General features: G+C 42.4%; 1 protein-coding gene across 2 annotated transcripts; it reads left to right on the top strand.

Moving 5' to 3' along the window:
• The first annotated feature begins 23 nt into the window (after nucleotides 1-23).
• On the top strand, nucleotides 24-27,779 carry limk2 (LIM domain kinase 2). 2 transcript variants are annotated; one of them, XM_079517335.1, is made up of 16 exons: nucleotides 24-333; nucleotides 779-869; nucleotides 11,935-12,070; nucleotides 20,371-20,480; nucleotides 20,947-21,135; nucleotides 21,467-21,572; nucleotides 22,084-22,298; nucleotides 22,459-22,645; nucleotides 22,817-22,903; nucleotides 23,160-23,291; nucleotides 23,769-23,825; nucleotides 24,120-24,185; nucleotides 24,772-24,946; nucleotides 25,101-25,156; nucleotides 25,248-25,405; nucleotides 26,065-27,779. In XM_079517335.1, exons 1-16 carry the CDS (start codon nucleotides 318-320, stop codon nucleotides 26,273-26,275), a joined length of 1,992 nt encoding a protein of 663 aa, XP_079373461.1. In that variant the 5' UTR covers nucleotides 24-317; the 3' UTR covers nucleotides 26,276-27,779. The 2 variants fall into 2 exon arrangements, with proteins under 2 accessions (XP_079373461.1, XP_079373460.1); XM_079517334.1 differs by having other exon boundaries at nucleotides 25-333; nucleotides 773-869.
• Nucleotides 27,780-27,990: the final 211 nt, after the last annotated feature.

Here is a 27,990-nt window from a genome sequence, read left to right as displayed (position 1 = left end):
TTCTTTGCTTCTAGTGTGCTCCCAGGTGCTGCAGTTCGATCCCTTCCGCTCTCCGTACAGGAATGTAGAATGCATTACGTCAGTTCTCCTGCCAACAGGAAAAGTTGGACTGAAGGAGTCGCTTTTCACTGTTGAGATTTGGACCGACGTGTGTTTTATTTCGTACTACTTTAACTAGCTGTCTGCTCTGCACCGTAGATTATTGGATGGACGGTGGGGTAGAAATGAAACAATCAAATGCCCATCATCGTCCGATCGTTACAGTATGAGAACTTTTTAAAAGGACACACATATCGACGACGAAATCCAGCAATTAGATGGAGAAACTGGAAGGTGAGACATTTCATTTCTTTCCGTCTCTAAACTCAGGGGTTCCATTAGCCCGTCTCCGGACCCCCGGGTTGAGCTCCTTTGGACCTACCAAGTCATCAGAATGTCAGAAACTTTAACGTAGGGTTCCGAAAGGAGCTAGGGTTCCATTAGTCTGATGATGCGGGATATGGCCTTTGTTAGCGGCATAATTGACCATTGAATTGGAAGAGGGAGACATGTTTCTTTTGTTGATGTGATTCTACATTTATCTAAAGTGGTTCTGCAGTGCAAGTCAAATTATCCTTTGCAAATGAACGTTACGGGGTAGCAGCCTAGCAGGCTAAAAGTGTTATGATCTACATTGATAATACATCAAATGGTTTATGACGTTAGATGTATTTGAGCATAGTAAACTTTAAAGGATGCATGCTGGAAGAATGATACATCATGTGTGTTCCAGGTACAGATGGACATCGCTGTGCGGGTTGTGGGGACACAATTCAGGACTCCTTTCACAAGAAGGTTCTTCAAGACACCTGGCACAACGCCTGCTTTCAGTAAGTGTTATAATTTATCAACCACTTTAATACTGTTTGCCTCCGAGATATTTGTTATTATTTTTCCTTAGAGAGTGCCTATGTATTTAGGGGGAACGTTTTGTTTCTGCTGAAAGAGGAAATGAATTGCATTGAAATGTAGACAATTGGTTCTGTTAGTCAACGTGCCACCCTTTTCTCGGGCATTCTGTTTTGTAAAGCGTGTGCTCTTAAGAGCCAAAAACACAGCTATATACGACCGTATCTATTATACTGTAGGATACATTTTGTGCCTTTTTAACCAAATGCCTAAACTGAGGTGTTCTTATTCTGTTGCTGCCTGCCTGTCACATAAAGTATCAGTCTCACTCTCAGCTGGCCGGTCAAATAGTTCCTATATCTTGACGGACTTTGCTCGGGGATTAAAAAAAAGGTCAAAGGTTTAATGATTATATGACTGGTCTGGAGCTGACATGAGCTGTCCAGCAGCATCCTCATCATGACACATAGCCGTCTCCGGACCCCCGGGTTGAGCTCCTTTGGACCCCTACCACGTAGGGTCCGGTATCACCGGCTTCAAGCGACATGGGATGCAATCTGATTTACCCTGACTTAGCCCTGTGCTGCGGTGTGGGTGTCACGCTGACATATTCCAAACGAAGCATATGAACGCTATAGGAGACAACAAACCATCTGACCCCCCCCCCCCCGCGAACGGCTCAGAAGCCGTTAAGTATTTTTAATGTTTGTACGACCGTTTTGGCAGCTCTGAAATTCTCTCTTGTTGACATCCCATTGTACCGCCTCCAGCATCTCGGTTGGCTAGCAGCGCCTCCCTACGCGCCTCGTAGGCGCAGCTAGCCAACCGAGATGTCAACAAGGAGGGACCGAAGAGAGAATTTCAGAGCTGCCAAAACGGTCGTACAAACATTAAAAATACTTAACGGCTTCTGAGCCGTTCGCGGGGGGGGGGTCAGATGGTTCGTTGTCTCCTATAGCGTTCATATGCTTCGTTTGGAATATGTCAGCGTGACACCCACACCGCAGCACAGGGCTAAGTCAGGGTAAATCAGATTGCATCCCATGTCGCTTGAAGCCGGTGATACCGGACCCTACGTGGTAGGGGTCCAAAGGAGCTCAACCCGGGGGGTCCGGAGACGGGCTACATGACACATGAAAGTACACTAATGCCATGAGATACTGTTGATGAACACAGATTTCTTTAGGGCTGAAACTATCCATTCTCTTCTTAGTGATTATACTCTAGCTACATTTTCAAATAATGTTTTTTATATATATTGTGATTACCCACTTAATCCCTGCCTGGCTATTTTATACATAAATAAAACTCTTTTATATCATGCTAAAATAGCCTAAATGTACACCTATAGATATAGATATATATATATAATATACACCTTCGAATAGGCTAACTTGCACCCCTACAAAATGTATTCATTTGTCAAGACTCATAACCTTCAAATATTTATTTCTGTCACTGACAATGTTCTTGAGTCATCTTATTTCTCAGACAGTGTGAGATAAGATGACTCCGTCAGACTCAAAATATCAGTTTTCAGTTTTGGGGTATATGACACATCTAAACTGTACCAGTTCTGTTCTGTCACATCAATGCATGATTGATTGGATGTCACATAATGGTTTCTGTCATGAGGTTGGAGTAGAGGCTAGGGTCTTGACGGCTCTGTTAATGACAGTCTCCATGGTCGCTCTGCAAAATTGAGCCTGACAGTTCCATGACAGTGGATAAAAATAGAGTAGTTGGATCTGGGTGTAAAAAAAGAGGTTGGTTTGCCAATATTTTTAAAGACAGGAATTTGGCTATGGGTTATTTGAGGCAATTCTGAGACTAAAGTTCATATAACATAGTCGTCCATACCATGTCTGTTTTTGGTTTAATGTTTGTCTTTAGTTCAATGTTGCAACTGAAACAGCTGCAACTTGTGAATTTTGAGAAGCCTAAATCTTTTTAGCAGTACCTTGTCCTTGCATAACCCCATATTTTATTTCCTTCTATAATTGGCTCCTTTTATAGCACTATGACTACGTCACATTTTCTTTCTTTTAATTTTTTTCAGTTGAAGTGCTGTATATTACTTGGACTACTGTGCTGTCTGTCAGCCAAGTGTGCTGCATTTCAGTCCACTGCGGCCAATCCCGCTGGCCTAAAATCACCTATCCTGACAGGTGTTGGAATACTAACATTCAGTAGTAATTAGACACTTTTCAGGTTTTTCTTTTACAGTGTTAATTTTGCATACAGAGAATGGAATCTCTGCATTCCATTTGGAGTACAAGACCGACTAAAACGGCTTCCTTGTAAATGCTACCCCCTGTGTTGCTATTGTCCATTGTCCACATCATGCCCTCCTTGTACTGGTACCTTCTGTATCATGCTTATAGGCTGATGTCATTCATGTTCCAATAAACCTGGCAGTGTCTTAGGGGCCTATAGGTAAGAGCAGACACTTCTCTGCTCACCACTGCTGCATTCCTAGACAGCGATTCAGAGATGTGGGTTCGACATCCCAGACACTGACTGCAGAATCCTTTGTTTTTCTCTCAAGAAAGCTGGCTCCCAGGTTGCTCCAAATAAGGATCAGAATTGGCAGAGAGCTGCTGCAGCAGTATACATCTTTAATTTATGATATTGGAATTCCACATTTTTGGCAACGTACAGACACTAGAGTATTGTTAAAGGACCACTTCACCACTTTTCAACCTATCTTCATATAATAGGTCCTCATTAATAATCATGAAAAAATGGTGCAATTTTTTTCTACTCTGTCTGTGTCTCATAGGAGGGCTGGGGTAAGTTCAGAAACCCAGCCTCCAGTGACATCATCGATGGGGAATACAAGCTAATAGAAACTGCAGGCTTTCTAGTCCTGAAAAGTTGCAATGCGAAAATGGAAGCCATCGTTCTCACGATAATGAAAATCTAAAAAAAATCTTGTTAAAAAATAAATCTGCCTAATGATGTCACTGGAGGATGGGTTTCTGAACTGCCCACAGCCCTCCTATGAGACACAGACTGAGTAGAAACAATCGTACCATTTTATCATGATTATTAGTGAGGACCTATTATATGAAGATAGGTTGAAAAGTGGTGAAGTGGTCCTTTAATTCAATAGTAGTTATTCAATAGTATATATATTTTTTTTAATTATTATTATTTTTGCGGCTATGGAATCTGTTGTCACAGTAATGCTCATGGGCTCTCTTGTCATGGTTACAGCTCCACAGACTGGGATCTCTAGCCACTGTCTAGACTTGGCTTATACACACACACACACAGTCACACACACACAGTCACACAGTCACACAGTCACACACACACACACACACATAGTCACACACACACACACACACAGCAACAGAACCCACAGATTGCAATTAACAATGTAATTGTTTTTGTCGTTGAACACTGAGGCATGTGAACAAAAATGACATTTCTGTTTGGCTATTAGTCTTTGAGGATTAGACGATGATGTAATAATTGTGACAGGCCTATTTAGAGCGTATTTTATGAGCGAGAGAGTGCTTTGGATATCATCTCCAAAGCACTAGCATGCAGATTGATAAGTGCAATGTTTGAATCCAGATTTTTTTTTGCACACACACACAGCTTAGCTGAAACAGCATAAATAAACATCAACTTCTCATGGTTGTGAGCGGCAACGATTCCACGTCGGGTTGTAAATGATCGGGGTAGGGCCCCTTTTAAAGTTGTCGGAGTCATCAGAAGTATTTGATATTACAGGAGTCTCTTTTTTAAATCGGTGGTCAATGGTCATTATATCTGGTTTTCACACTAAACGATTGATCGCAGATAAGGGATCACACATTGCAAGAGTTCACCATGAAGATGTGATCCAGACCTGATACATAGGCTACATTTGTTTTTGAGCGGTGCCTAACCGCTCCATTACACAGCTATGTGTGTATGTATGTATGTCCGAGCATGGAAAGCTGCAACACGGTAACTCTGGCATTTCTTGACTGTTTCGGACACGGGGCGGCTCACCAGAACCAGGCCGCCCCCCTGGACGCGTTCCTGGGGGTCTGGATGTTGACCCCCACACAGTACAGTTGCACCGCTCACTTCACACAGGTGTAATTTCTGATTCCAATTCTTTATTTCTTTTTGATGTCATGTACATGATACATGCACGAGCACGACACAGGATGCCTCTCTCTCTCTCTGCGCGCACGCACACACAAACAAACAGGGCGAAACGTATGTGATGGCCTACGTGCGCTAGATTGAGACAGAACGCTACATTTAGATTTTCATTAAATAATTCTGTGGCTCTCTCCGTATATGCGTGCGCCCACACACACACGCACAGCGCACATGGTCAAATGTTTGTGCTGCTGCATAGATTCCGACGCCGTTTTATCAACATTATTCAAGTGAGATGTGTTGGTAGGACTATTTAACAACAATATGAGGCTAATATAGCTACCAATATGTATGACAGTTGGGTTTTCCCAAGGAATAAGTATGACACCTGAATTTTCCCCGAAGGTTATATCCATCTATCGATACAGACAGTGCTTTCATTGGCTGTAATACGGACCTTCTCGGGGTGCAGTCGCAAACCCATAGGCGTTCATACTGTATGTCCTGTCGGCAAGAGAGCCACATATCAAACCTGCTAGATATTCAGAAACGCTCAGGAAGGCATCGGCTAGCGTTTATCGGCACTTCTCGCAAAGCCTTTCACACACAGCGACAACCTCTGCGATCAACGCCAGATCTTGCGTCAGATTGGGGGGGGGGGGGGGGGGGGGGGGGGGTTGTCGGCGAGCGCTAAAAAAGCTCCCAGACAGCATAATCGGAGAAAATATCGTGCAGTGTGTACTGTGTAGGGGCCATTACAGACCCCACATACCAACAGGATTAAATCACCAGCGCTCCTGTCCAAAACCTAAACTATGCATATCGAGCTCATAACCCAAATGTCTGCATATAGTTTGGCTGCGCACATGGGGTATGCTCTCGTACATCACATCGTACATCTGAGTCATGGCAGTGTTTTGGGTTACATTTTTTTGTATTTGTTTGTGTGTATACATGCATGCATACATACATACATATATATATATATATATATATATATATATATATATATATATATATATATATATATATATATATACACACATACATATAGTATAAGTAGTCTTAAATTCAATATGCAACATGTGTTCATACACACACTTTGTAGACACACACCGTTTTGATTTGTGGTAAAAAGTCAAACACTCCCCCTCTGTCTTCCAAGGCCAGTACCATAGACCCTCCCAGACCAGTTTGTTACTACTATACTCCAACACAGGAATTCATTCCCCTTGGAATGTGGATCCGAGGAAATGAGTGTTGTTTACCTTTCATGTTTGTGTAGGCAGGACTTGCATTGTTAGGATAACCACCTGAGTTTGGTGCCCCCCCCCCCCCCCCCCACACACACTGACCAGTTCCTATGTTACAGGCAGGAGGAAGTCATGCACTTTAGGATCTGTCGGATGTTGTTTTGTTTTGTTGTGTAATACCTCTGCGTATTTTACTATACTTGTCAGTTGTTTTTGTCTGCTGAGACAATTTGTTCAAGGATGGGATGCACTCTGAAAGGGTCCCTGCCAAGGATGCTCTGAGCTGCTCCGTAGCATATGATGGTCGCGATATCGCAGTCGGAACGCTCGGTCTTTGCCTGTGCAGATGAGGTGTTATGTGCAGACACGTAGCGTGGAAAAAAAGCTGACCACAATCCAGCTCTCCGCATGTGCGCGATAATGTTGCCCGCGGCGCTTGCGTCTCCGCCACTTAATTTCTCGCAGGTGTTCTCACCTGGATCAGCGAAACGTCTGGTCATGAGGGGTGTTGGACGTGTACCGTGAAACGAGCAGGCACGTGAAAATGTCACGGGTCCACTTGCCCCAACGCCCCTCAACTTCTGCCCCAACGCCCCTCAACTTCTCCGCACGTCCAAAATAAACGCACAGGTCTCTTTGAAAATGAATTACCAAGGTGCGTCAGTTGCTCACCGTCTGAAACGGCCTTAACACTAAATGGTAAATGGTGCATTTATATAGCGCCTTTATCCAAGCCGCTTTACATAGATTGTGCATCAATTCACCCATTCACACGCACACATTCATACACCGATGGTGGAGGAAACCATGCAAGGCACCAACCAGCACATCAGGAGCAATTTGGGGTTCAGTATCTTGCTCAAGGACACTTCGACAGATCTGGGGGAGCCCGGGTTCGAACAGGCAACCTTGCGGTTACCATCCAGTCACTCTACCCCTGAGCCACCGCCGCCCCAACACTGCATTTCACAGCAAAATGAAAGAGGATTTCAACAAACACAAATTTGAAATCAATTTGCAGGTGAAAGTTTAATGTTTGAGAACATTCAACTTTTTAGTTAACAAATACAAATAAGCACAGTCAAATACCTTTTTGATAGATAAAGTATATAAACTTCTTTATGAAAAGTAGTATAAAAGTATAAAATACAGACAAACATACATTTATTTTATTTAACACTTAAACCCTGTTTTACATCTACAAGCTCACAATGCATCGGATTTGGGGTGCCACGTTGAAACTTGAAAGTGGGTAAAAATCGGATTGGATAAAATGCTGATGCCAATGTCGTCAAAAAAGTCAAATAACCAATATATTGGCCAAACCAATATATCGGTCGGCCTCTAATACAAATACCATGACTGCTGATGTTAATGAAATCAAACACTACTGTGTGTACCCAAAGATCGTTGTACCACAGACCATAACTTCCTGCCTATTCTCATGTCCTTCCAACTATATCAATAGAGAAAGGCACATGTGGTCTGTCCACATGTTGCCACTGCCAAGGAGCTTTTTAATCTCTGGGATCATCTGTTCCAATGTTTAAAAGCCTAGATAAACTATAGCCTACCTGCTGCACTGCAGAGACCACTACAATGCATGGGTCTGAGTGTTTTCGGAGTGTTCACATAATGCAATAAAGGTTCAAGGTTCACTTTATTTGTCATTTCACATGTTTGCACATATAAAACGTAAATCATACTCTGGACCAGCAGTATATATTTAAAACCTATCAATAAAAGAATAAGCATAAAATCCCAAAGTGCAGTGCATTAAAACTGAGCAGCATATTAAAAAATATATTAAAAACAAGCTAAAGTGCATTTTATTTGACTTAAGAGTTCAGTAGCCTGACAGTCCCCGGATAGAAGCTGCGTTTGAGCCTTTCAGTCCTGGCTTTGATGGAGCGCAGCCTCCTCCCTCCATAATGCGAGCCGCAGTGCTCTTGCACCTGCTGGTGTAGATGGAAGGGAGACTGCTGTGGATGATGATCTAGGTGTTTTTCACCACCCTCTGCAGCAGAGCAGTTCCCATACCAGGTGGTGATGGAGAATGTGAGCGTGCTCTCCACCACACACCTGTAGAACGCCTCCCGCACTGAGGTATTAAGGCCAGCTTGTCTCAGCCTCCTGAGGAAGTAGAGTCGCTGGTGGGCCTTCTTTAAGATGTTTGAGGTGTTTGTGGTCCACTTCAAGTCCTCTGAAATGTGCACCCCGGGGTACTTGAAGCTAGGGACCCTTTCCACCATAGCTCCATTTATGAACAGGGGGAGGGGAGGGGCATGGTCTCTTCTTCTAAAGTCCGCAACCATCTCCTTTGTTTTCCCCACGTTGATACAGAGGCTATTCTCTGCACACCAGTCCACTAGGTCTTTCACCTCCTGCCTGTACGACGACTCATCGTTGTGGGATTTCTGTCCCACTACAACTGTGTCGTCTGCAAATTTCACTATGACTGCCCGGTTGTTTTGCTGAGCAGTCATGTGTGAACAGTGTGTATAACAGGGGGCTCAGGACACAGCCTTGGGGGGAACCGGTGTTGAGGATGAAGGGAGATGACGAGGTGCTGTGGATCCTGACGGACTGCGGCCGGTGAGTCAGGAAGTCCAGGACTCAGTTGCAGAGGTTTGGTGTTAATCCAGCAGCAGCTTGTTGGCAAGAGTCTGCGGAATGATGGTGTTAAATGCAGAACTGAAATCCAGAAAGAGCAGCCTGACATACAAGTCCCCCCCCCCCTCCAAATGGTGAGAGCAGTGTGTATGACAGACGACACTGCAGTAAAGTAGAGCGGCTCTTCCTGTAGGCATACTGGTGCGGGTCCACATTACTGGCGATGTTATCCCTTCCATGCTCAAAACATTTCATGACTATCGGTGTGAGAGCCACTGGCCGAAAGTCATTCATGCTCTTTGCTGCTGCACTTTTGGGCACCGGGATGATGTAGAAGTCTTAAGACACACCGGTACCACCGCCTGGGAGAGTGAGATATTAAAAATATCTGTCCAGACTTCTGAGTTCCTGAGCACATATAGCTGAGTAATGGTTTTCATTTTGTTCCTAGTCTGCCGACCCTGCTCACCAATGCCATTTTGCATAACCAGGTCAGCTAGTTGAAGACGCATCATAGTCTGCAGGTGCTCCCTGCTCTGCTGATAACTTGCAAACATTCCATCTCCGTTGTTCACTTCAGGACTAAATCGAGGAGAAATCCTTGATTTAGTTGATGAGACAGGACTTGTATCATTCCGTTAAAGTATAAACTCAACATGCATCACTGCCATTTTGTATTCCTCTGTGGAATTACTTAAACCTTGATTTAAAAGAATAACAACTCAATGGAAAGTCAGTAAAGCATGCAAAAACAAACATTAAGCAAAACTCAATCTCACTAATCCTGGACTAGTTTACCCGGGCAGACTTTTTCCTTTCCTTCTTTTACGAATCCATACATAGTTGTCAAAGTTCATTATCTCTGTAACAACTGTGTTATTTTAAAATTCTGGAATGTGGCAAATGGTGCAGATTTTTATGTTGGTAGTTTGTAAATTTGTAATAACCATACATACTCATTCATTGCTGGTATTCATAGTAATCTGCGACCGTATTATGAAAACCTGTCCTGTCAGTCAGTCAGTTCACGCCTCCATATATGGTTGTCAGTCCATTCGCCTCGTGACATCACTCGCCTCCATATATGGTTGTCAGTCCATTACGCCTCGTGACATCACTCGCCTCCATATATGGTTGTCAGTCCATTCGCCTCGTGACATCACTCGCCTCCATATATGGTTGTCAGTCCATTACGCCTCGTGACATCACGCGCCTCCATATATGGTTGTCAGTCCATTACGCCTCGTGACATCACGCGTCATGAGACGTCACACCACCATATATGGCCGTCAGTCCATCACGCCTCGTGACACGCTCCATATATGGCCGTCTCCATATGAAGATCACGACACTGACCTCATCAAACCCTGGTTAGCATACATGAAGAAGACTGGATCATCACCTAGATCTGCATATATGGAGCCGGCCAGCAACTGTACATCTGACCTCAAACCTCAAACCCTTAGATCTCCACTAGGCCCGAAAATTAAGGCCCGGCCCTACCTGGGCCCTCATCAAAACCTGTACACTGAAGACACTACCTCCGCTGCCACCCTTAGATCTCCATATAGCTGACCTGTTCTGACATTCCAGATGTTGATCTGACCTCAACAAAACCCTGTACACTCAAGACACGCTCCATATATGGCAATTACAGAATTCATTCCATATGTTGATCTGACCCCCCATGCCAAAGTGCCAGCGCTCGCCCAGCAGTCTGCCGTCACCCAGGTGGATGCGTGCACGTGACCTCAGGGCGTCTTACTGGTATAGATTATAGTCAGTATGTCAAATGTAAGGACTGCAGTCTCTGAATCTCACTGTTCTTTATATTTATTTTGAATGGGTGTCTAACTAGGCAACTGGGAATTTCAGGGGGTGACTAATATCCAGTTTGATTTTGTCTTTAACTCTGAGTTGCTGGGGTGTATTTTCTTAAGTGTGCAAAATGAGGGCACTTGGGTGGTGCAGAGTTAAAGTACCTGTTTACCAACATGGAGACCATGGGTTCAAATCCACTGATATGCATCTGGTTTGGCTGAGCGTCTATTCTAGTCTATACAAACCCATGTTCGGGAGAGAGGCGGGAGGTGCAAAGTGAAGGCTAAGACCAAAAGTCCTAGTGTATTCTGCATTCTGCTATTACCTCTGCCTATCGGATTTATTTTGCTGTGAATTGTATAACTGCAGCTTCAGGTAGTTCTTCCTGATATATGACCTATAGTTCAGCAGCTTACAAGCAAGACCTAGCATGTCTCAGAAACAAGCAGCTTCTAATACATTTACCTTCATGAACGCAGACAAAGTACATGCTGTCATCCAAGAGAAAGGGCCTCCAGCTAATGTTCCACTCCTGTCTAACTTGGGAGGAGAAAGTATCATGTTCAGCAATGATTGATGCTTTCTGCAGCACCATCTCCCTTCTTATTGTTGAAATCCTTTTACTAGTCTGTAATATAAGGTATGTTTGAAGAAAAATTTACTAAAATGTCAAGTTTGGGCATTGATCCAGGCCTTTTCAGTTTTTTTTATGGCTGGTTTCTTTGGCTTTTCCCCCGTAAAAGTATTTGGAGTAGGGTTTTTAAATGACTCTGGTCAATCAATGAGATTCTTTGTCAAGGCTCGACACGGGTATCGTTCAGATATTGAGTGGCAGCGGTGGCGGTGGCCGAACGGATAGCGGCGCGGTCTAGATACCGGAAGGTTCCCAGTTCGAACCAGCCGTCCGACACGTTAAAATTACCACTGCTGAAATGCCCTTGAACAAGGCATCAACCACTACGATGAAATGTGTTCTATGAGCAGGGCCTGGCTGGAAACAAGTTCTTGAGCTTAGCCCAGATACCCTGGGTAAATATAGATTTCATTTCATTTCATTACTCGGATATACCTTTGCAGTTGTCAACATGCCTTTGAAATTATACGCAGAGCTCTCGGCCTCTGGCATATCACCTTGAAGTAGACCCGTTTGCTGGTTGGAAAATCCTCTGCTAAAAGACACCATCTATTCACTCTTTTCCCTTTACTTCCTTTATTTCCTGTGTATAAGTGTATTGTTTTCCTCTCTCTACAGGTGTTCTGTGTGCTGTGACCACCTGACTAACTGGTACTATGAGAAGGATGGCAAGCTGTACTGCCGCAAACACTACTGGGAGAAGTTTGGGGAGATCTGTCATGGCTGTTCTCTGCTAATGACGGGTCCTGCCATGGTGAGTTTAATTGATTGATTAAAAATTGTATTCACAGTATGTAGAATGGGTACATTTCAACGAAAGTACAGGTCAATACAAAAACTGCTACGAGGATAAAAACCAGCAAAAGCACTAAGACTTATTTACATCAGGGTCCTCTATTTTCAATTCATCAGAACATTTAAAGACGTACAAATATGCACTCCATACTGTATGGACTGTAATGGAAAAAATCACACCCGTGTGAACTGAGTGGTGCAACTCCCCTCTCCCCCTGCCCCCCTCTCTCTCTCTCTCTCTGTAATTAGCAGGCAACAGTGCAACACTCTCTCTCTCTGTTTCTGGCACAACAGTGCCACTTTTGCCCCTACTGGTACTCTAAACATAGTCACATAGGTTAGGACGGACATTGCTGTTCCTTGGAGTGGTTGCACCACTCAAAAAGGGAGAGGAGAGAGGGACTTGTAGCCACCCTTAAGTGCTCTTTGAGAGCGGTTTTAAAGGAGTCTAGGGATTCACATTTCTTAACGGCTATTGGTAGGGCGTTCCACATTTTAGTGGCATAGGAGCGAAATGAAAGTCTGTTGTAAATGTACATTCTGACTTAATGCCTTTTGCACAAAGACTATTACTTATTCATGCCTTGTACCCATTTCAGTTCCTGTTCTAATAAACATTGGCCTAAAACACTAACCATGTTAAGTGCATGACTAGGTTACAATACACAGTAAAATCCTGTGTTAATTTAGCCATTGAAGAAAGTTTCAAGAGTTACAGCGTTATATCAACACACCATACACACATGACTTTATTGTGTAGGCCTTTGGTCCCAAACAGTGTGCCATGAGACAAGTCTAGGTGTGCCGTGGAATTCTTTCGACAACCCCACATTTTGCAATATATACAACTTTACAAAAAGTCATAAATTATCTTTTAATTTACTATCATTATTTTTACTGAGTATTTTGTGTGTACTCAAATGTACGATATGTATCTCGGGTCCACATGAGAGCAGCCAGCGACCAGCCTGTGATGTTAGCCTGTGATGTTATCTCATGGCACACTGTTTGGGACCAAAGGCCTACAGGCACAATTGATTTCCATCCATTATGCAATGAAAGTTCATTATTTTATTTGAAAATGTATAAAACGTGAAAAAACATTGTATATAGTAATGGTACTTATGTGGCCTACTGGCAGTGTGCACAAGACATTTGGTGCTTATTGGTTCAGTGGTTTGCAAGATTATCTCCCTGGAGGAGTCGGGACACAGACAGACAACATAGACACACAACCAACCCTTTTATATAGAGAGCTAGCCTTGTGCAGAGCCACACCCTGAAAATACTTCTTCCCGGAGTCCCTATTTTCGGCATGTCATATTAGGCTCAAAGACGCAACACGTTGTGAGGTTGTAGATTATAGGCTATTTTTGCTATGTGTTTTTGTGGTTCAACTTATTATTTGGCATGTGGAGGCATGCACATTTGTCAGCTTTTGGCAGGATTAATCAGAAATAGATAAGCTATTTTGTGCATTCATGAATTTTATTTTTAGGTTTTTTTAGGGGGTGTGATGGATGCCTGTACTTGAAACGGCACGAATAAACTATAAAAACAAGTTACTGTACAGTTAGGCCCTCATTTATCAATTGAGTGTAAAAATCATTCCCAGCAGTGATAAATGTGACGGCTGAAATCAATCTGGCACGCCCTATGAAATCAAGCCTCACCGTCGTTTTTGCGACATGAACAACTGCAATACGACCACACATCGTACGTATGGAAACCATGGTTACATGATGGAAAAAGCCAATAAAAATGTTTCCCCCGCTTGCCTTGCTGCCTGCCGCACCCCCCGCACCCCCCCCTCCATCTCATACACAGACGCACGCACGCACACGCAACTTGCAAGCCCAACTGGTGTGTTGTATCTTAAATAAATAAAGAACGAACACCTGCATGAATTAAATAAAGCTGTAGGCCCTGTCTGTTTCTCCTCTCGCCTCGCTTGCCTTGCTGCCCGCCTCACCCCCCGCACGCGCATATCTCAACTTGTAAGGAACTGTCACTGTGTGTTGTTAGTTGTATATTAAATTGTTAAAGTCTTTTTAATTTAATATACAACAAGATATATTAGTGAACGAAAACCTGAACCAGTGAACCATGAATTAAATAACAAATAGGCACACACACGCTGCTGTTTTGCAAATAGGTGCATCTCCTCCTGTCCTGTCTGTCTGTCTGTCTCTATCACTGTGGTCCGTCCGTGACACCGTGACCAACTGACCATGCACGTTCATGACGTCTATTTAGATTGCCTCGCTAGTCGCTGCAGTACGTGGCTGGGCTGTCAACTGTCAATTATATGAATGTGCAGCCAAAACCCTAGCCTCATGTGGCACTGGTGGTGGTGGGCTGGCTGGGTTAGCCTACCTATACCGATGCGGTCCCCACTTGCGCTGGCACGGCACATTTGGCATTCGAGCGACGCGTCGGGTTTATTAAACGAGTAGGAGATTGCACATACCGTAACTCCAGAAAGACATCGGCCTGCTGTAGATTAGGCTACAGTAGGCTACCCATGTTCGGACTCTCTGCAGCTGCAGCAGTTCACTCTGCACTATACTCTCCAACGTCCCGTCATGGAAATATTCCAGCACAGGCAGCCCAAATTTTCACATGTGTATGTGCTCATGCAAAACACGTTTAAATGGCTTAAGCATCTAACTTGCAACATTGTTTTTAATTGCGCGATTTTAATTGCTTGTAAAGTTGGAAATCTCAGACACATCGTTGATGTATTCCTTTACTTACTTTAGTTTTTATTCTTTTTACATGTAGCCCATATACATACAGTTTTATATAAACATTTTAGGAGTGAATACATATGTTGACATGATGCCTGTGACAGACTGTCAGCTGGTCAGTCAATGCTGCTCCGCTTTTCTACGACAGAAAAACAGCTGAGGACAAAGCCTACGACAGCTCCCGACCTGACGTGATTTTTGTCCTGGTGCACATTCAAGTTCAAGGTTTTGTAGAAAGTCTGTCATAATGACACAGCCACTAGCCTTCTACCCAGAGAGAGACAGCACATAGATACTGTCCCCCCCAGTCCCTGATAACAGCTGTGTCTTTCCCCTGCATCCTTTCACCTTTTTTTTGTTTGACCTCTAGGCTCTAACCAGTCTGTATTAGTAAAAAAGAAAAAGAAAAACCGATAACACAAGTTATTGAGGTTATTTTGCACATAATATGAATACAAGTGTGAGTTTTTTACTTGACCATTGGTGTGTCATGGGCACAAAAAGTTTGAAATCCACTGGTATAGGGAGGCTGTACTATAAGGTTAGGTTCTGTACTAATCTGTAGTGCTGTGTCATTGATTGCATGTATTCATGAAGACATTGCCAATGTTTCCCTTTAACTCAACATACCAGACCCCCTAGAAAGAGTGGTTCAAAGCTCTCCATGTTCCAGTTCCTCCTCGGTGATTGAGATCAATGCTAACTAACATTCATAAAAATATCATGCAGGCTGGTTTTGTGGTGACTGATGAGCGATGCTGTACACTGAACTGCTGTGGAACAAAGCAGCTTGGGCCTTTGTCCTCATATGTGTATTAGCTACCCCCCCTGCTTGCCTCGAGGCCTGCTCTGTTCTCTTTACAGAAGTCCTTCACAGTTCATTTCTACAAGTATAGACTGGACCTAGTGGGGACCTGGAGAGGGAAGAACACAAGTTGGTTTGGAGGGCTTCCATTACCTAGCTTAAGTCCACCACAGTGGGATGGCTGTAGACGCAGTACTAGCTCATCTACCACCATCACCACAGTGTTTATTGATATATTTTTTTTCAGGGTGTAATTACATGTTATTACAGGGAAATAGCTATTTTCATTTTTGGTTAATTTCCTTTGTATTGTTTATATGTTTCACTATAATTGAGCATTTTCTAGTTGATGACACACACTGTGGGATAAATACAAGCTGTGAGTTTCAACAAACTAATGGTCCTTTAAACTCATTGATTCCGAAGCGAATTATTCAGGATCCTTTCACTTGTCATAGCTTTTCCTTTACATTATCAGGAAAACTTAACGAAAAAATCACACCTGTGTGAAGTGAGGGGTGCTCTTATCATCATACATCATCTCATTCTTTCCAATCACAATTTGCGTCCTCACTTTTATCTTCAATATGTACTTTGCTCAGCCAATCAAATCATCGCTATGGGGGTGATCAGCAAATTACAAGCCGATGTTTGTTTTTACACAAACCCGGAAAGCTGGGAATAGGAGGGGCTAGCGCCCCTCAAAAATAAAGGAGCTGCTCTGTTCAACGGCTGACATGATGAAGGTCTGTCAATGAGACGAGAGATATTTAATGAAGACTGAAATAGAACAGAGTTTAATGAATAACAGAAGGAGGCACCCGATCCACAAACATTGGGTTATGCATTAAACAGTAGTGCAGGAGAGTTTTAATAAAGTTACAATGATCGGGAAAACAGCTAACAATTCTTGGGTGAAAAAGGGAAGTTTAGAATGCTTAAGCGAGCCTGTCTTTATCAAATAAGTGTTTATCCCAGTATTGGAAAATGAGATCTATGGGTTTAGTATGGAAAGAGAAGTTCAGAGTTGGTATTAATTAATGCATTTCTTTCTTTATTTCATATTGTACTTGAATATGGTCCCCATACACTGTGTTTGAGAGGCATTAAAATAAAATGTTACATATTTTTCATTATTTTGTATCTATGAAGTCTAAACAAAATAGTAATGGTTGATGGTATCATCCCTCACTGGTCACATGCAGGGTTATTTTGCTTTAGTTAGTTAGTTTAGTTTAACTAATTTTGCTTTAACTGGTCTAATGTGGAGTCTAAACCGAAGGGTTCTGTGCCACCAAACTAAACACATAATGAACCTCTTTCTGTTTAGTCTTGGCATCTCACTTTACTAGTCCATGTAGCCAAGCATTTTGGCAGGCTTGAGTTGGCAGCCACTTACCAAGCAACAGAACCATCACGGGCCCTCAGCTGGGACAAGCCATGCAAAGCTATTTCTGCTAGTTGTGAGTGCTGTGGTATTTGAAAGGCTTCTACTGTGCAGATTGTACTGAAGCAAACAGTGTTTTATTCCACTTTGGGAATTATCTTTTAGTGGGTGCTGTGACATTTTACTGTTCTCTGTCACATTGTAAATGGTCTATGACTCTATGTTAATCATCTATGTACTAGTAAATGGTCTATGTTAAAATTAAACTGCTTTGATAATCAAAGTTTTTTCTGCTTAGAGGGGAAAATGTACAGCAACAAACTCTAGTATAGTATGTCCTGGGGTACTGTATATATTAAGAAAAACACCCCATTCTTTAAAAAAGAGGCATGCGTTTTCACACCTAGTGAAAACTGCAGTATTCCTTCCCTGTTTCCCAACATTGCCACTAGTGTGCGTGGGCATGTTGAAGCTTGTTGTGACTGGGGTCAGTGATGTTGTTCTTGCCTTGCAGCCAGGGAGTCACAGCCAGACTACTTGAAGGTTGCACTCATTTGGCTTACATCACCCAATGCTTACCGTAGTAGGAGGAGGGAATCCTTTCTCGGCACTCTGATTCACAGTCCACGTGGGGGGGTTCTCGTTGAAATTGTGTACATTCATTCATTGAATTTTCCCTCATTAAATTCTGTGTTTCAAAGTGATTCCTGCAGTATCTACCTTTGAGTATGTCTTCTAATGTACCACTTGAAGGCCATCTATCTATCAAAATATAGTTCTGTCTAGTTCAAATAATCTCCACATTTCTAATACCTCTGAGCTTAATATGTAGAGTCTAAATATTAAGATTGGTGCATGTGTAGAAAACTTTGTATTGGTGTGTATTGTAGACTAATAAGAGACTTGTCTGCATTGTAGACTAATGACTAAAAATCCAGAAATGAATCTAGCGTCGCTTTTTCACAAACATGGCTGACATAATTCCACTTCCACTTTTTTCTCACCTTTACCAGCAATGTTAAGAAAACAACGTCCTGTCACCTCTGATTCTGTCCGTAAACACATTTTGTGTTTCAATGTTGCCTATAATATGGTACAGGTGTCCATTGACATATCTTTCTGTTTTTGTTACCAGACACAACTATAAGCCTTGGTTAGCTAGTTGTCTCCACCAGGCCGAAGGCATGGGGAGAGAGTATGTTTTGCACTCCGTCCGTCCGTCTGTGTGTCCGTCCGTCCGTGTGTCCGTCTGTGAACAGCTAATCTCTGGCACCGTTCGCTTGATCGCAGCCATACTCTGCACACACACTCCCTGGATGCCAGAGCTGAACCTCTGCTCCAAAGTTTTCACATTGGCCTGTTATAGCGCCACCAGGAGACCGCTTTGTGCAAAACAAATGTTTTGACAGTACACCTACAGATTTTGTCCAAACATTACGCAAATTGGTACACAGTCTCTCTAGAGCCATTCAACGAAACGGGTCTTTCAGATTTTTCAGACTCCATCCTGATTGGCTACGATTGGCTTCCAAAGTTCGCAGGAGTGCTCCGTTTCAAACAAAATGCTGCAAATCATGAACACATCGTGTGATTTCCGTGAAATTTTGCACGCACATTCCCACTAGGCCGAGAAAGAAATGCCACTTGAATATTTTCAACTCAGCCTCATGGTGGCGCTATTACTGGCCGATTTGTGTTTTTACCTATAACTGCACCGATCTGTGTAAAACCATGTATGCACACTCCCTAGAGGCCAAGGAAAAACCTTTGCCTGGAATTTTTCACATCTGCTCTTTATAGCGCCACCAGGAGGCCGACATATGTAAAACACATTTTCTAATATTACTCCTTCAGATTGTATCCAGATTTCACGCAAATCGGTACACATTACATTACATTACAGTCATTTAGCAGACGCTTTTATCCAAAGCGACTTACAATAAGTGTATTCAACATAGGTAGGGAACAAAAACTACTAATCACCAGAAGTCTTTAGTGCATTTTCTGCAAAAACAAGCAACCAAGACTATACCTAGCGCTAAGGTAAAAGTGCAATATATCAGCTACCTATTTCCTTAAACAGATGAGACAAAATAGCTAAATCAAATGAGCATGAGCTAAAACAATTAAGTGTATCGATCCATAGTCATGTGATCATGTGATTTGTTTGATTTCTCATAATTATCCATCCTGATTGGCTACGATTGGCTTCTAAAGTTTTCAGGAGTAGCCCGTTTTGTACCCGTTTTGTACAAATCGCCACAACTCCTCAACGCAGCGTCCGATTGCGGTGAAACTGTGCATGCCTATTCCCACTAATAGGCTGAGGAAGAAATGCCACTTGACAGTTTTCAAATCGGCCTCCTGGTGGCGCTACAACAGGCCAAGTCGTGTCACACACACACACACACACACACACACACACACACACACACAAAACCCAAATAAACATGTTTATATTACTCCTAAACATTTTTCCAAACATCACACACACTCCTATCCTCCTGGTGGAGACCTGTGCCCAGAAGGGCACTTTTTCTAGTTAGAATTGTGTTACCTTCGAGCAAATCACTTTGAGAAATGAAATCTAACCCTACTGTTAAGTTGAAGCAGAAGTACATCAGCCGTGTTTGTGAGACAGATCAGGGCTCCCCACCTGGTAGAGGGTACGATACGGTATGAAGGCTAAGTCCTTGCTGTACTGTACTGTACTGTATGTCATTCTCTCCCTCTCTCAGTCCTGCCTTTCCTGTCTTTCTTTTCACAGTCAAATAAAGCCACATGCCTAAACAGTTGTTAAAAAAAGTCTATAATTTAGCATTATGTGTTCATGAATTTTCTTGCCACATTGCTCTTTGATACCTATAGAGGAGATGTTGTCATCTTGCATGCGAGGGAGAGAGAAAGAACAGCTGGTTGGGAGTGTAAGATAACTCATAGAAAGGGAAAGGGAACTGTCATTAAGGCGGTGTGTTCGTGAGAACATGATCGTGAGAACAAGATCGGGGAGAGTGTGAGCTGGCAATGGGAGGTGTGACGAGAACATTGGAGCAGTGAGTTGCCTAGGACTGTATAGGTAGTGACATCATAGCAGATTCCAGACAGGTGGAGAGGTAAGCAGGTGTTACTGAATGTGTCATACTCAACGAGAAGAGGAGGGTTGCATGCACCACAGTATATCATAACCCACTTCTCCTCCCGAAGAGCAGAGCTCGGTGCAGCACAGAATGCTCACCTTCGACATAGTACTGCGTCCTTCTCTGAGGATATACCCTGACTGTAACATGAAGGTCAATCCAATGCATTTGTCCTCCCAGGTGGCTGGAGAATACAAGTATCACCCAGAGTGCTTTGTGTGTCTAAGCTGCAAGGTGGTGATTGAGGACAGGGATACATACGCCTTGGTGGAACATTCCAAACTGTACTGGTAAGACCTTTTATTATTATTAATAATATATATTTTTTTTAATGTTGCTGCAGATGTTTATAGTGTTTAGGCATTCTCTGAAAACAGAATCTTACACCCAATCCTTGGGTATTTGTTTGGTGAAGAAACTGATGAAATACAAATGCAGATACTGTACCGTACATTAAAGATTAATAGTTAAGAGGACATTGTCTCTATTGTCTCTATATTAACTAGTTCTCGGAGGAGCAGTGAGCTCTGCATCTTATAGTCTCATCAGCGATTACCAATAGTTTTTAACTTAGATCACAAGTTGTAGCCTTAATATTATTGCACTTTTGTTGTGATGCATAATCATTTGAAGGTGGACATTAGCTCAATTATTACACCTTGGTAATATTCAGTTACTTTTCATTTGGGACCATACATTACTAACACCTACACTTGAACACAAGTAGTGATTCACACTCTCTTCACTTGTGTGCAGCGGAAAATGCTACAAGCAGGTGATTCTCACACCCATGTTGGAGAAGTGTTCATCTGACTCGGTCCTAGACTCCCTTCCACACACCGTAACTCTCATCTCCATGCCTTCTGCTGCCAATGGCAAGAGGGGGTTTTCCGTCAAAGTGGTGAGGGACGTGACCAGCGGCTCAGCCAGTGTCCAAGTCAAAGAGTAAGTGTTGCACTGCAGAGACCGTATGCGTAATGCGGAATTACGTGACACTGATTATAGGCTTTCTAAATAACAGGATGCAAGTGTGTGTCGGTCTCACTGAATACATTGCATTATGCTTGTAATTGATTCTTTAAAACTTGTTGATGCAACCTTTACCAGCTCAAATATATGCACACTGTCATTGATCGCAGACACTGTCCTATGTTGTTCATGTCTGTAGTTACTGGCCGAATAACAGACATGAGCTTCTTTGAAAACAATTAAGATTAACAACCCATTATATTCTTTATGTGCATAAAATACAACTACTGGTGCTGTGTTTCTCCAGGGTTCGGGGGATGCTTATAAGTCCAGAGATTCGGAATGCGATCCATGTTGGAGACAGGATTCTGGAGATCAATGGCCTTCCAGTGGGGGCCTTGATGGAGGAGGAGGTGAGTTTGTACCTCAGCATGTGAAATGCCCCATATGTAAAGTTCTATGTTTATGAATGTGCATGTTGTATGAATAAACATATTGTAATCCATAAACTGTTACTAAAGTATATTACAGTACATGTCATGAGATCCTGTTGAGATTCCACACGTTCCTCCATCATTTACACATTCTTTAGCAGGGAGAGTAGGGTATCTGGCATGGCTCCAGTAGCTCGTTCTCATAACCTCACCATAGCATACATTCCATTTCTGCCTTCATTCACTTCTTAAAAACCTTCCTTCCCACCTATCCTGTTTCCCCTGAGGTGCATTCCAATAATAATTTCTCTGCTGCAGTGAAATGTAATTAGAATTCTTAAGCTACGAGAGTCCTGTTGTACAAATGAATTTGATAACTAACCTAACCTACGACGTGCCAGTCTTATTTTTTTTGCTAACCCATCCAACAGTTATGCCCGTTATGACATTTTGTTCAAAAAGATGCTTCACTTTCATTGGGCATGTTCAGGTTGATGACCTTATCCATCAAACTAGCCATACACTGCACCTGCTGATAGAGTATGATCCAGTCAGGCAGCGTTTGGACAGGCTCAGGCTAGGCTCCTCACAGAACCAGATGGGAGTTCCCGCCACCTCACGCATGCGCCTTTCTTCACCCTCCGATGCTGTTCTAGAGAGGACAGATGTGACTGATGATGGCACTCTGAAGCGAAGATCATTAAGGTACATTACAGTTGGCCAAGCAGCCAACACAACATAATGCTTATAGAACAAAAAATATAATGATTGTGATGGACATAATTTTTCAGTTTAGGAATCCTTCAAAGGTTTTGCCTTTGTGTGTTTTATACTGAATTGCTCACCACACTGTTCTCCATTATAGGCGCAGTAGCAGCATATGTAAGTCGCCAGGGCCAGCTTCTCCAAAAGAGCACCCTAGTCTCACACGGGATATTGGGCGCTCTGAATCCTTGCGATCCTCCAATAGCTGCTCTCATCGCATATTTCGGCCCTGTGACCTCATCCATGGTGAAGTGCTTGGAAAAGGCTTCTTTGGACAGGCCATCAAGGTTAGCATCTAACTGACCACATCCTGCCATCCAAGAGTTTGCACTGTTTTTATCAGTTTTGTTTCTATTTATCATTTATCATTTATCATTCATACCAATGCGATATCTGTAGTTGACTGCTTCTCATGTCTGTACTTCAACTTTGCATTTGTTTTGTGTGCACCCCAAAAGGTGACCCACAAAGCCACAGGAGAAGTCATGGTGATGAAGGAGCTAATCCGTTGTGATGAGGAGACCCAGAAAACCTTCTTGAAAGAGGTAAAGGAGGTCTAGATTTCCTAGCAAAGCTATCAGCTATGATTTATTATACCAACAACTGTATAAATATTCTACGTTTTGCCTCTATGTACATTTTATACAAGGTTTTATTCTAGTCCTCAACGGATTTGTTTATGCACAAAAGCAATTTCACCAGCTTAGAACTTGGATTCCATTCATTACCTTCTTGAAATGGCAATAGTTGCATGATCTTTTCTAACACTCCTTCTCTGTCACTCTCTCAATTGCTCCTTAGGTCAAGGTAATGCGGTGCCTGGAGCATACCCATGTTTTGAAGTTCATCGGTGTGCTATATAAGGACAAGAGGCTGAATTTGATAACCGAATTTATTGAGGGAGGCACGTTGAAGGATTTCATTAGAGATACGGTGCGTTAAGCTAGTTGATTCACTTAACTCCCTCCCTTTCTTGTCCCACAGCACAGTACCAAAATAAACGTTAGTGGCCATAGAATGTCCTGTGTTGTACTTGGTCCTGTGTGGGATGGAGCTGCCCTGGAGTAAACTCTACTAAGGGCTCTTGACTCTATAGTGGGCGGGCTGGCTGGCTGGCTGGCTGGCTGGCTGGCAGAGCTGTGGAATGAGGGTAGAAAGTGTTCCCAGGTGAAAATTCCACACCTCCCACCACTGACTCAAGAGTTCAGGACAACATATGGTCTACAATTCCTTTTCTGACTTCTTTTTTTTTTTTTTACTGTTTTGATCATTTAACAACAAAACCTTTAACAATATTTATAGAGCTCCGGTTTTGTATATGAATGTTGTAACAGTGATCAGTTTCTTTCACCATTTGAGTAGCATCTATTATTCATTTATCCTTTTGTTTTCTTCCATGGGGCCTAACAGGACCCGTTTCCATGGGAGCAGAGGGTGAGCTTTGCAAGGAGCATTGCTTCTGGAATGGTGAGTTGGCCTCTTGCAAACTGCAAAGACATTAACATTCATGAAAAGAAAAGCATACAGTATCCTTTTAGCTCTTGTGGGCATCTGTATTGCATAATACAAAATCAGTGTACTCCATCAGTACTGAAGCATATTTACTTACATCAAAGGTTTATTGCAGATTATATCATTACTCTTTAAATGCCTTTTTATGCATTTTAATTGCCTCTGTGAAGGAAATGGGCTATACAAATAAACGTCTGTGTTACCTACAGTATTTATTGCAAACTATAACTGTATAATCTTTGTTTTCAGGCTTACCTTCATTCAATGAGCATCATACACAGAGATCTGAATTCTTATAATTGCCTGGTTAAACTGGTAGGTAACAATCAGTAATACTGTATGCTTCTTAGCCCTGATCTATATGAAAATAGACAATCTACAAGCTTGTGAGCTTGTAGATCTGCTATTCTCGCTGCCCAAGACTGTCTATACAAGCAAGAGCAAGAGTCTAAAGTAAAATGTTCAAGATCTTGGATTTTGTCACGAATCCCTCAGCTTATGCCTTTTTATATTAAGAACTTTACTCCAGCAATGCCTTCAGCTAAATAATTAGGTATTTTATGGTTCTACCGTTTTTTTAGAACATACCTATTTACACGCACCTCGACAGTGGGTGCAGGCAGGGCCAATAAGGCAAGTATGGAAGGAGGTAGGGCCCGCACACCATTCTTTTGGTAAAGAATGACTTTATTGAATAAATAAACAACGTTTCGATCTTGACAGATCTTCGTCAGGTCAGTATACAGATGCACACATGTTTCATCACTTTTATCCAGTTCCCTCAGATTGAGTCTCTCCCCCTACCGTTTTTTTACACATGCATTACCAGCCTTGGTTTGTTTGACCCACTTTTCCCACAATTGATTGCATCGTATAAATATATTCATCATGTGTTCAACAGGACAACACAGTGGTGGTTGCTGACTTTGGACTTTCCAGGCTCATAGTAGAGGACAAAGTTAAACCCCCATCTGAAAAGCCTACCTCTAAGAAGAGAGTCTTCAGACGCATTGACCGCAAGAAGCGCTATACTGTAGTGGGGAACCCTTACTGGATGGCTCCAGAGATGCTCAATGGTGAGCAACGCATGCCAGAATAATACACAGGATGCTTACTCTATCTTATTCCAAAAACTAAACAAAATTCCTTCATTCATTATATTTTTATTGTGGTGTCTCTGGCACCTGAATATCCCCTGCGGGATTAATAAAGGTATCTTATCTATCTCAGGTAAACGCTATGATGAGAAGGTGGACATTTTCTCCTATGGGATTGTGCTTTGCGAGGTAAGACCACTGTTATACATTAGGACATCTACTGTGTATACAAACAAGCAAAGCATGGGTTGACTATTATGTCCATGGTCCTGTGTTTCAGATTATCGGGCAGGTGTCTGCAGACCCCGAGTGCCTTCCCAGGACGATGGACTTTGGCCTGAATGTTGAGAAATTTTTAGAAAAGTTCCTCCCAGATGACTGCCCACCAGCTTTCTTTCCATTGGCTGTGGCCTGTTGTGATCTCATACCAGAGAACCGGTGGGTCTTCAGTGTTGCTGAACACCCAAGTCACAAAACTGTTGGGGGTGGATACTGGATAGTCAGTTGTCGGATGGTGTTGTTAACGGAATCGCTATTACGTCTCTGGGTGCTCCTTATCCCATCTTTAATCACATAAAAACACATGAACTTGTCTAACAATAAATTTAAGTACTAAGTTACTAACATACACAGTATAAACTCAACCAGGTGCAAGCTATAGCCTCCAACCAATCAAAATATGTTGATCACGGTGGGTGTAGAGGCTGAATATCCACTAGTTTCGACTATTTTGTTTGAACAGTTTTCTTCTGTTTTTGTGTCTGGTTGATTACAGGTTAAACAAATGTGAAATAAGCCAAAAAGTGGAATAAGATGGCTATTAATTTAGGTAACATGTTAACATGGTAACATGTTAGGAGAAATTCAGGTTGTAAAGCAGGCTACATGTGGGAAAATTCTCCAGCTTCACCCTGTGTGACATTATCCAGGCTGTTTTGTAGACTCTGTAGAACCAGTGAAAAAACAACCTTCAGATACAATCTCAGTGCTGCATGTGCAAGGGGAACGCCTCCACCGCCAGATTGCTTCCTCATGTTCTCTCTCACCTCATTCAGCCTGGGTTTAACCTCTAACCCTCCCATGTGTTCATCCCCCAGGCCACCCTTCCAGAAACTGGAGGACTGTTTCGAAGCTCTGGCCTTCAACCAGGAAATGGGCATCCCCCTGCCTGCTGGACTGGATGAACTGCACCAAAGTCTGTGTCGACTTCACGGCCGCAAAACCGGTTCATTGTCTCGGAGCTCAGACCCGGCAACACCAACAGTAGCTTCTCCAGATGGATCTAGTGTTACTGGCAATGGTACCTAGCACCAGTGCCTCTTTGGCCTGTTTGAACTGCTGCAACTACAGTATACAGTCGATGGGGAGAAGAGAAAAAAAAATAACTATGACGTTATGGAAACTGGATCACCTGAGGTAGCTGGACCAGTCTCCTTCCTATTCTAGAGGTCTGCATTGTGATGAAACAAGGAAGGAGCTGCATTTCAAGAAGAAAAAAAAAATCTAGTTTAGTTTTTCTGTTACAGCAGGTCACATGATGTACACACACCAGGAAATGCAGGGTTATGTTTTATGTTTACCGTGTATTACAGAAACATTTGAAATAGTTTGAGGCCCTGTGCCTGACAAAGGAGGAGTCCTAATCTTGTGGACGATCTTTGGTCTATATTTAATACAAGCCTCCTTGTGAAAGTGGATTTGTTTCACGTGGCTTGTTTCTATCTTTCCATTTGGCTCTGGAGTTATTGCCTGCTATGTGTGGAATGCAGAGACCAGTCCTCTGGAGTTATTGTCTGCTATGTGTGGAATGCAGAGACCAGTCCTTGAGACCAGAGACCAGTCCTCTGGAGTTATTGTCTGCTATGTGTGGAATGCAGAGACCAGTCCTTGCCCACGAGAAGCCTCACTTCACCACAAGAGCAAAGAAAACAGATTTGTGAATCAACCTGGCTGATTGACATGTCAGAGTAAATAGACGACAGGACTTTAGCGGAAACTTTATTTACCGCCTTGTGTAGAATTGGAAGCCAAACGCTAAGTAGCCCCCAAGTCAACACACCTAGGTTCAGAGAGGTGTGAAGTAAGACATCAGAAGAATGTTATTATTTTATTGACCAAGGAGAAACCTATTTTTCATGCTACCTTTACATTTTGTGTAACTATTTTTCTTATTTTTTATTTTAAATATATTATAATATTTTCTACCTAGAGACCACTGATTTACTTCACGTGTTGGTCGAGTATGTAGTGTTGTTGTTATTTTGTAAATCACAATGCTAATGTTAATTAGGTTTAACGTGACAGATCTACAGTTCTTTAGATGATTGGCTTATTAATTTTTCATATTTTAAACCATTGACTGCGCACAGTTGTGATTAGTCTGTTTTCCTATTTTGGTAACTGACTAGCTTGTTTTCAATGAAAATTGCAGTTGGTCTAATTGTACATCACACATACAGGGGAGTGTTAAACTGCTGCTCTTCATTCATGTGATCCTGCTTTGTGTTCAACAGGGCTGAGCTTTCCAAGACATTGCAACTTACTAAAAAGTTTACTTGTACAGACAAAACTGGATTTGTATATTTTTCTTATTAAGAACTGTATAGAAATATGTATATATTCTGGCTCTAATTGGATGTCCTTTCTAATGGGAATCATGGATTTGTAGATTTTAAGACATTTTGTATAATAAAGATTGTAAAAGGTTTTTCTTCTTTTGCTAGCATTATCTAAGGTACTGACAACTACTAGTTGTAACCACTATTAATTGTATCACTGTAGTGTTTCATAAATAAAGAGTCTTTTTAAAACATTTCTCTCCTGTCATCCTGCAATATTACCTGTAATATGGTATCTGCCCACTTTGACAGGCTGGAATGGCTTAGGGTCGACGACAGAGTACAGGGTAATGGGTCTGGTCCACAAGATTCGATACACCACCAAGATACCCATGTACCTGTCTAGATACTTCCTTAATGTTAACAAAGTACACACCCACAACACCAGAGGGAGTGCAACGAATC

The sequence above is a fragment of the Electrona antarctica genome, assembly GCF_951216825.1.
Source record: "Electrona antarctica genome assembly, chromosome: 12".
In the NCBI taxonomy this organism is placed as follows: Eukaryota; Metazoa; Chordata; class Actinopteri; order Myctophiformes; family Myctophidae; genus Electrona; species Electrona antarctica.
The sequence above is the reverse complement of the archived record's forward strand: the minus strand, read 5'-3'. Positions and strand labels throughout refer to the sequence as shown.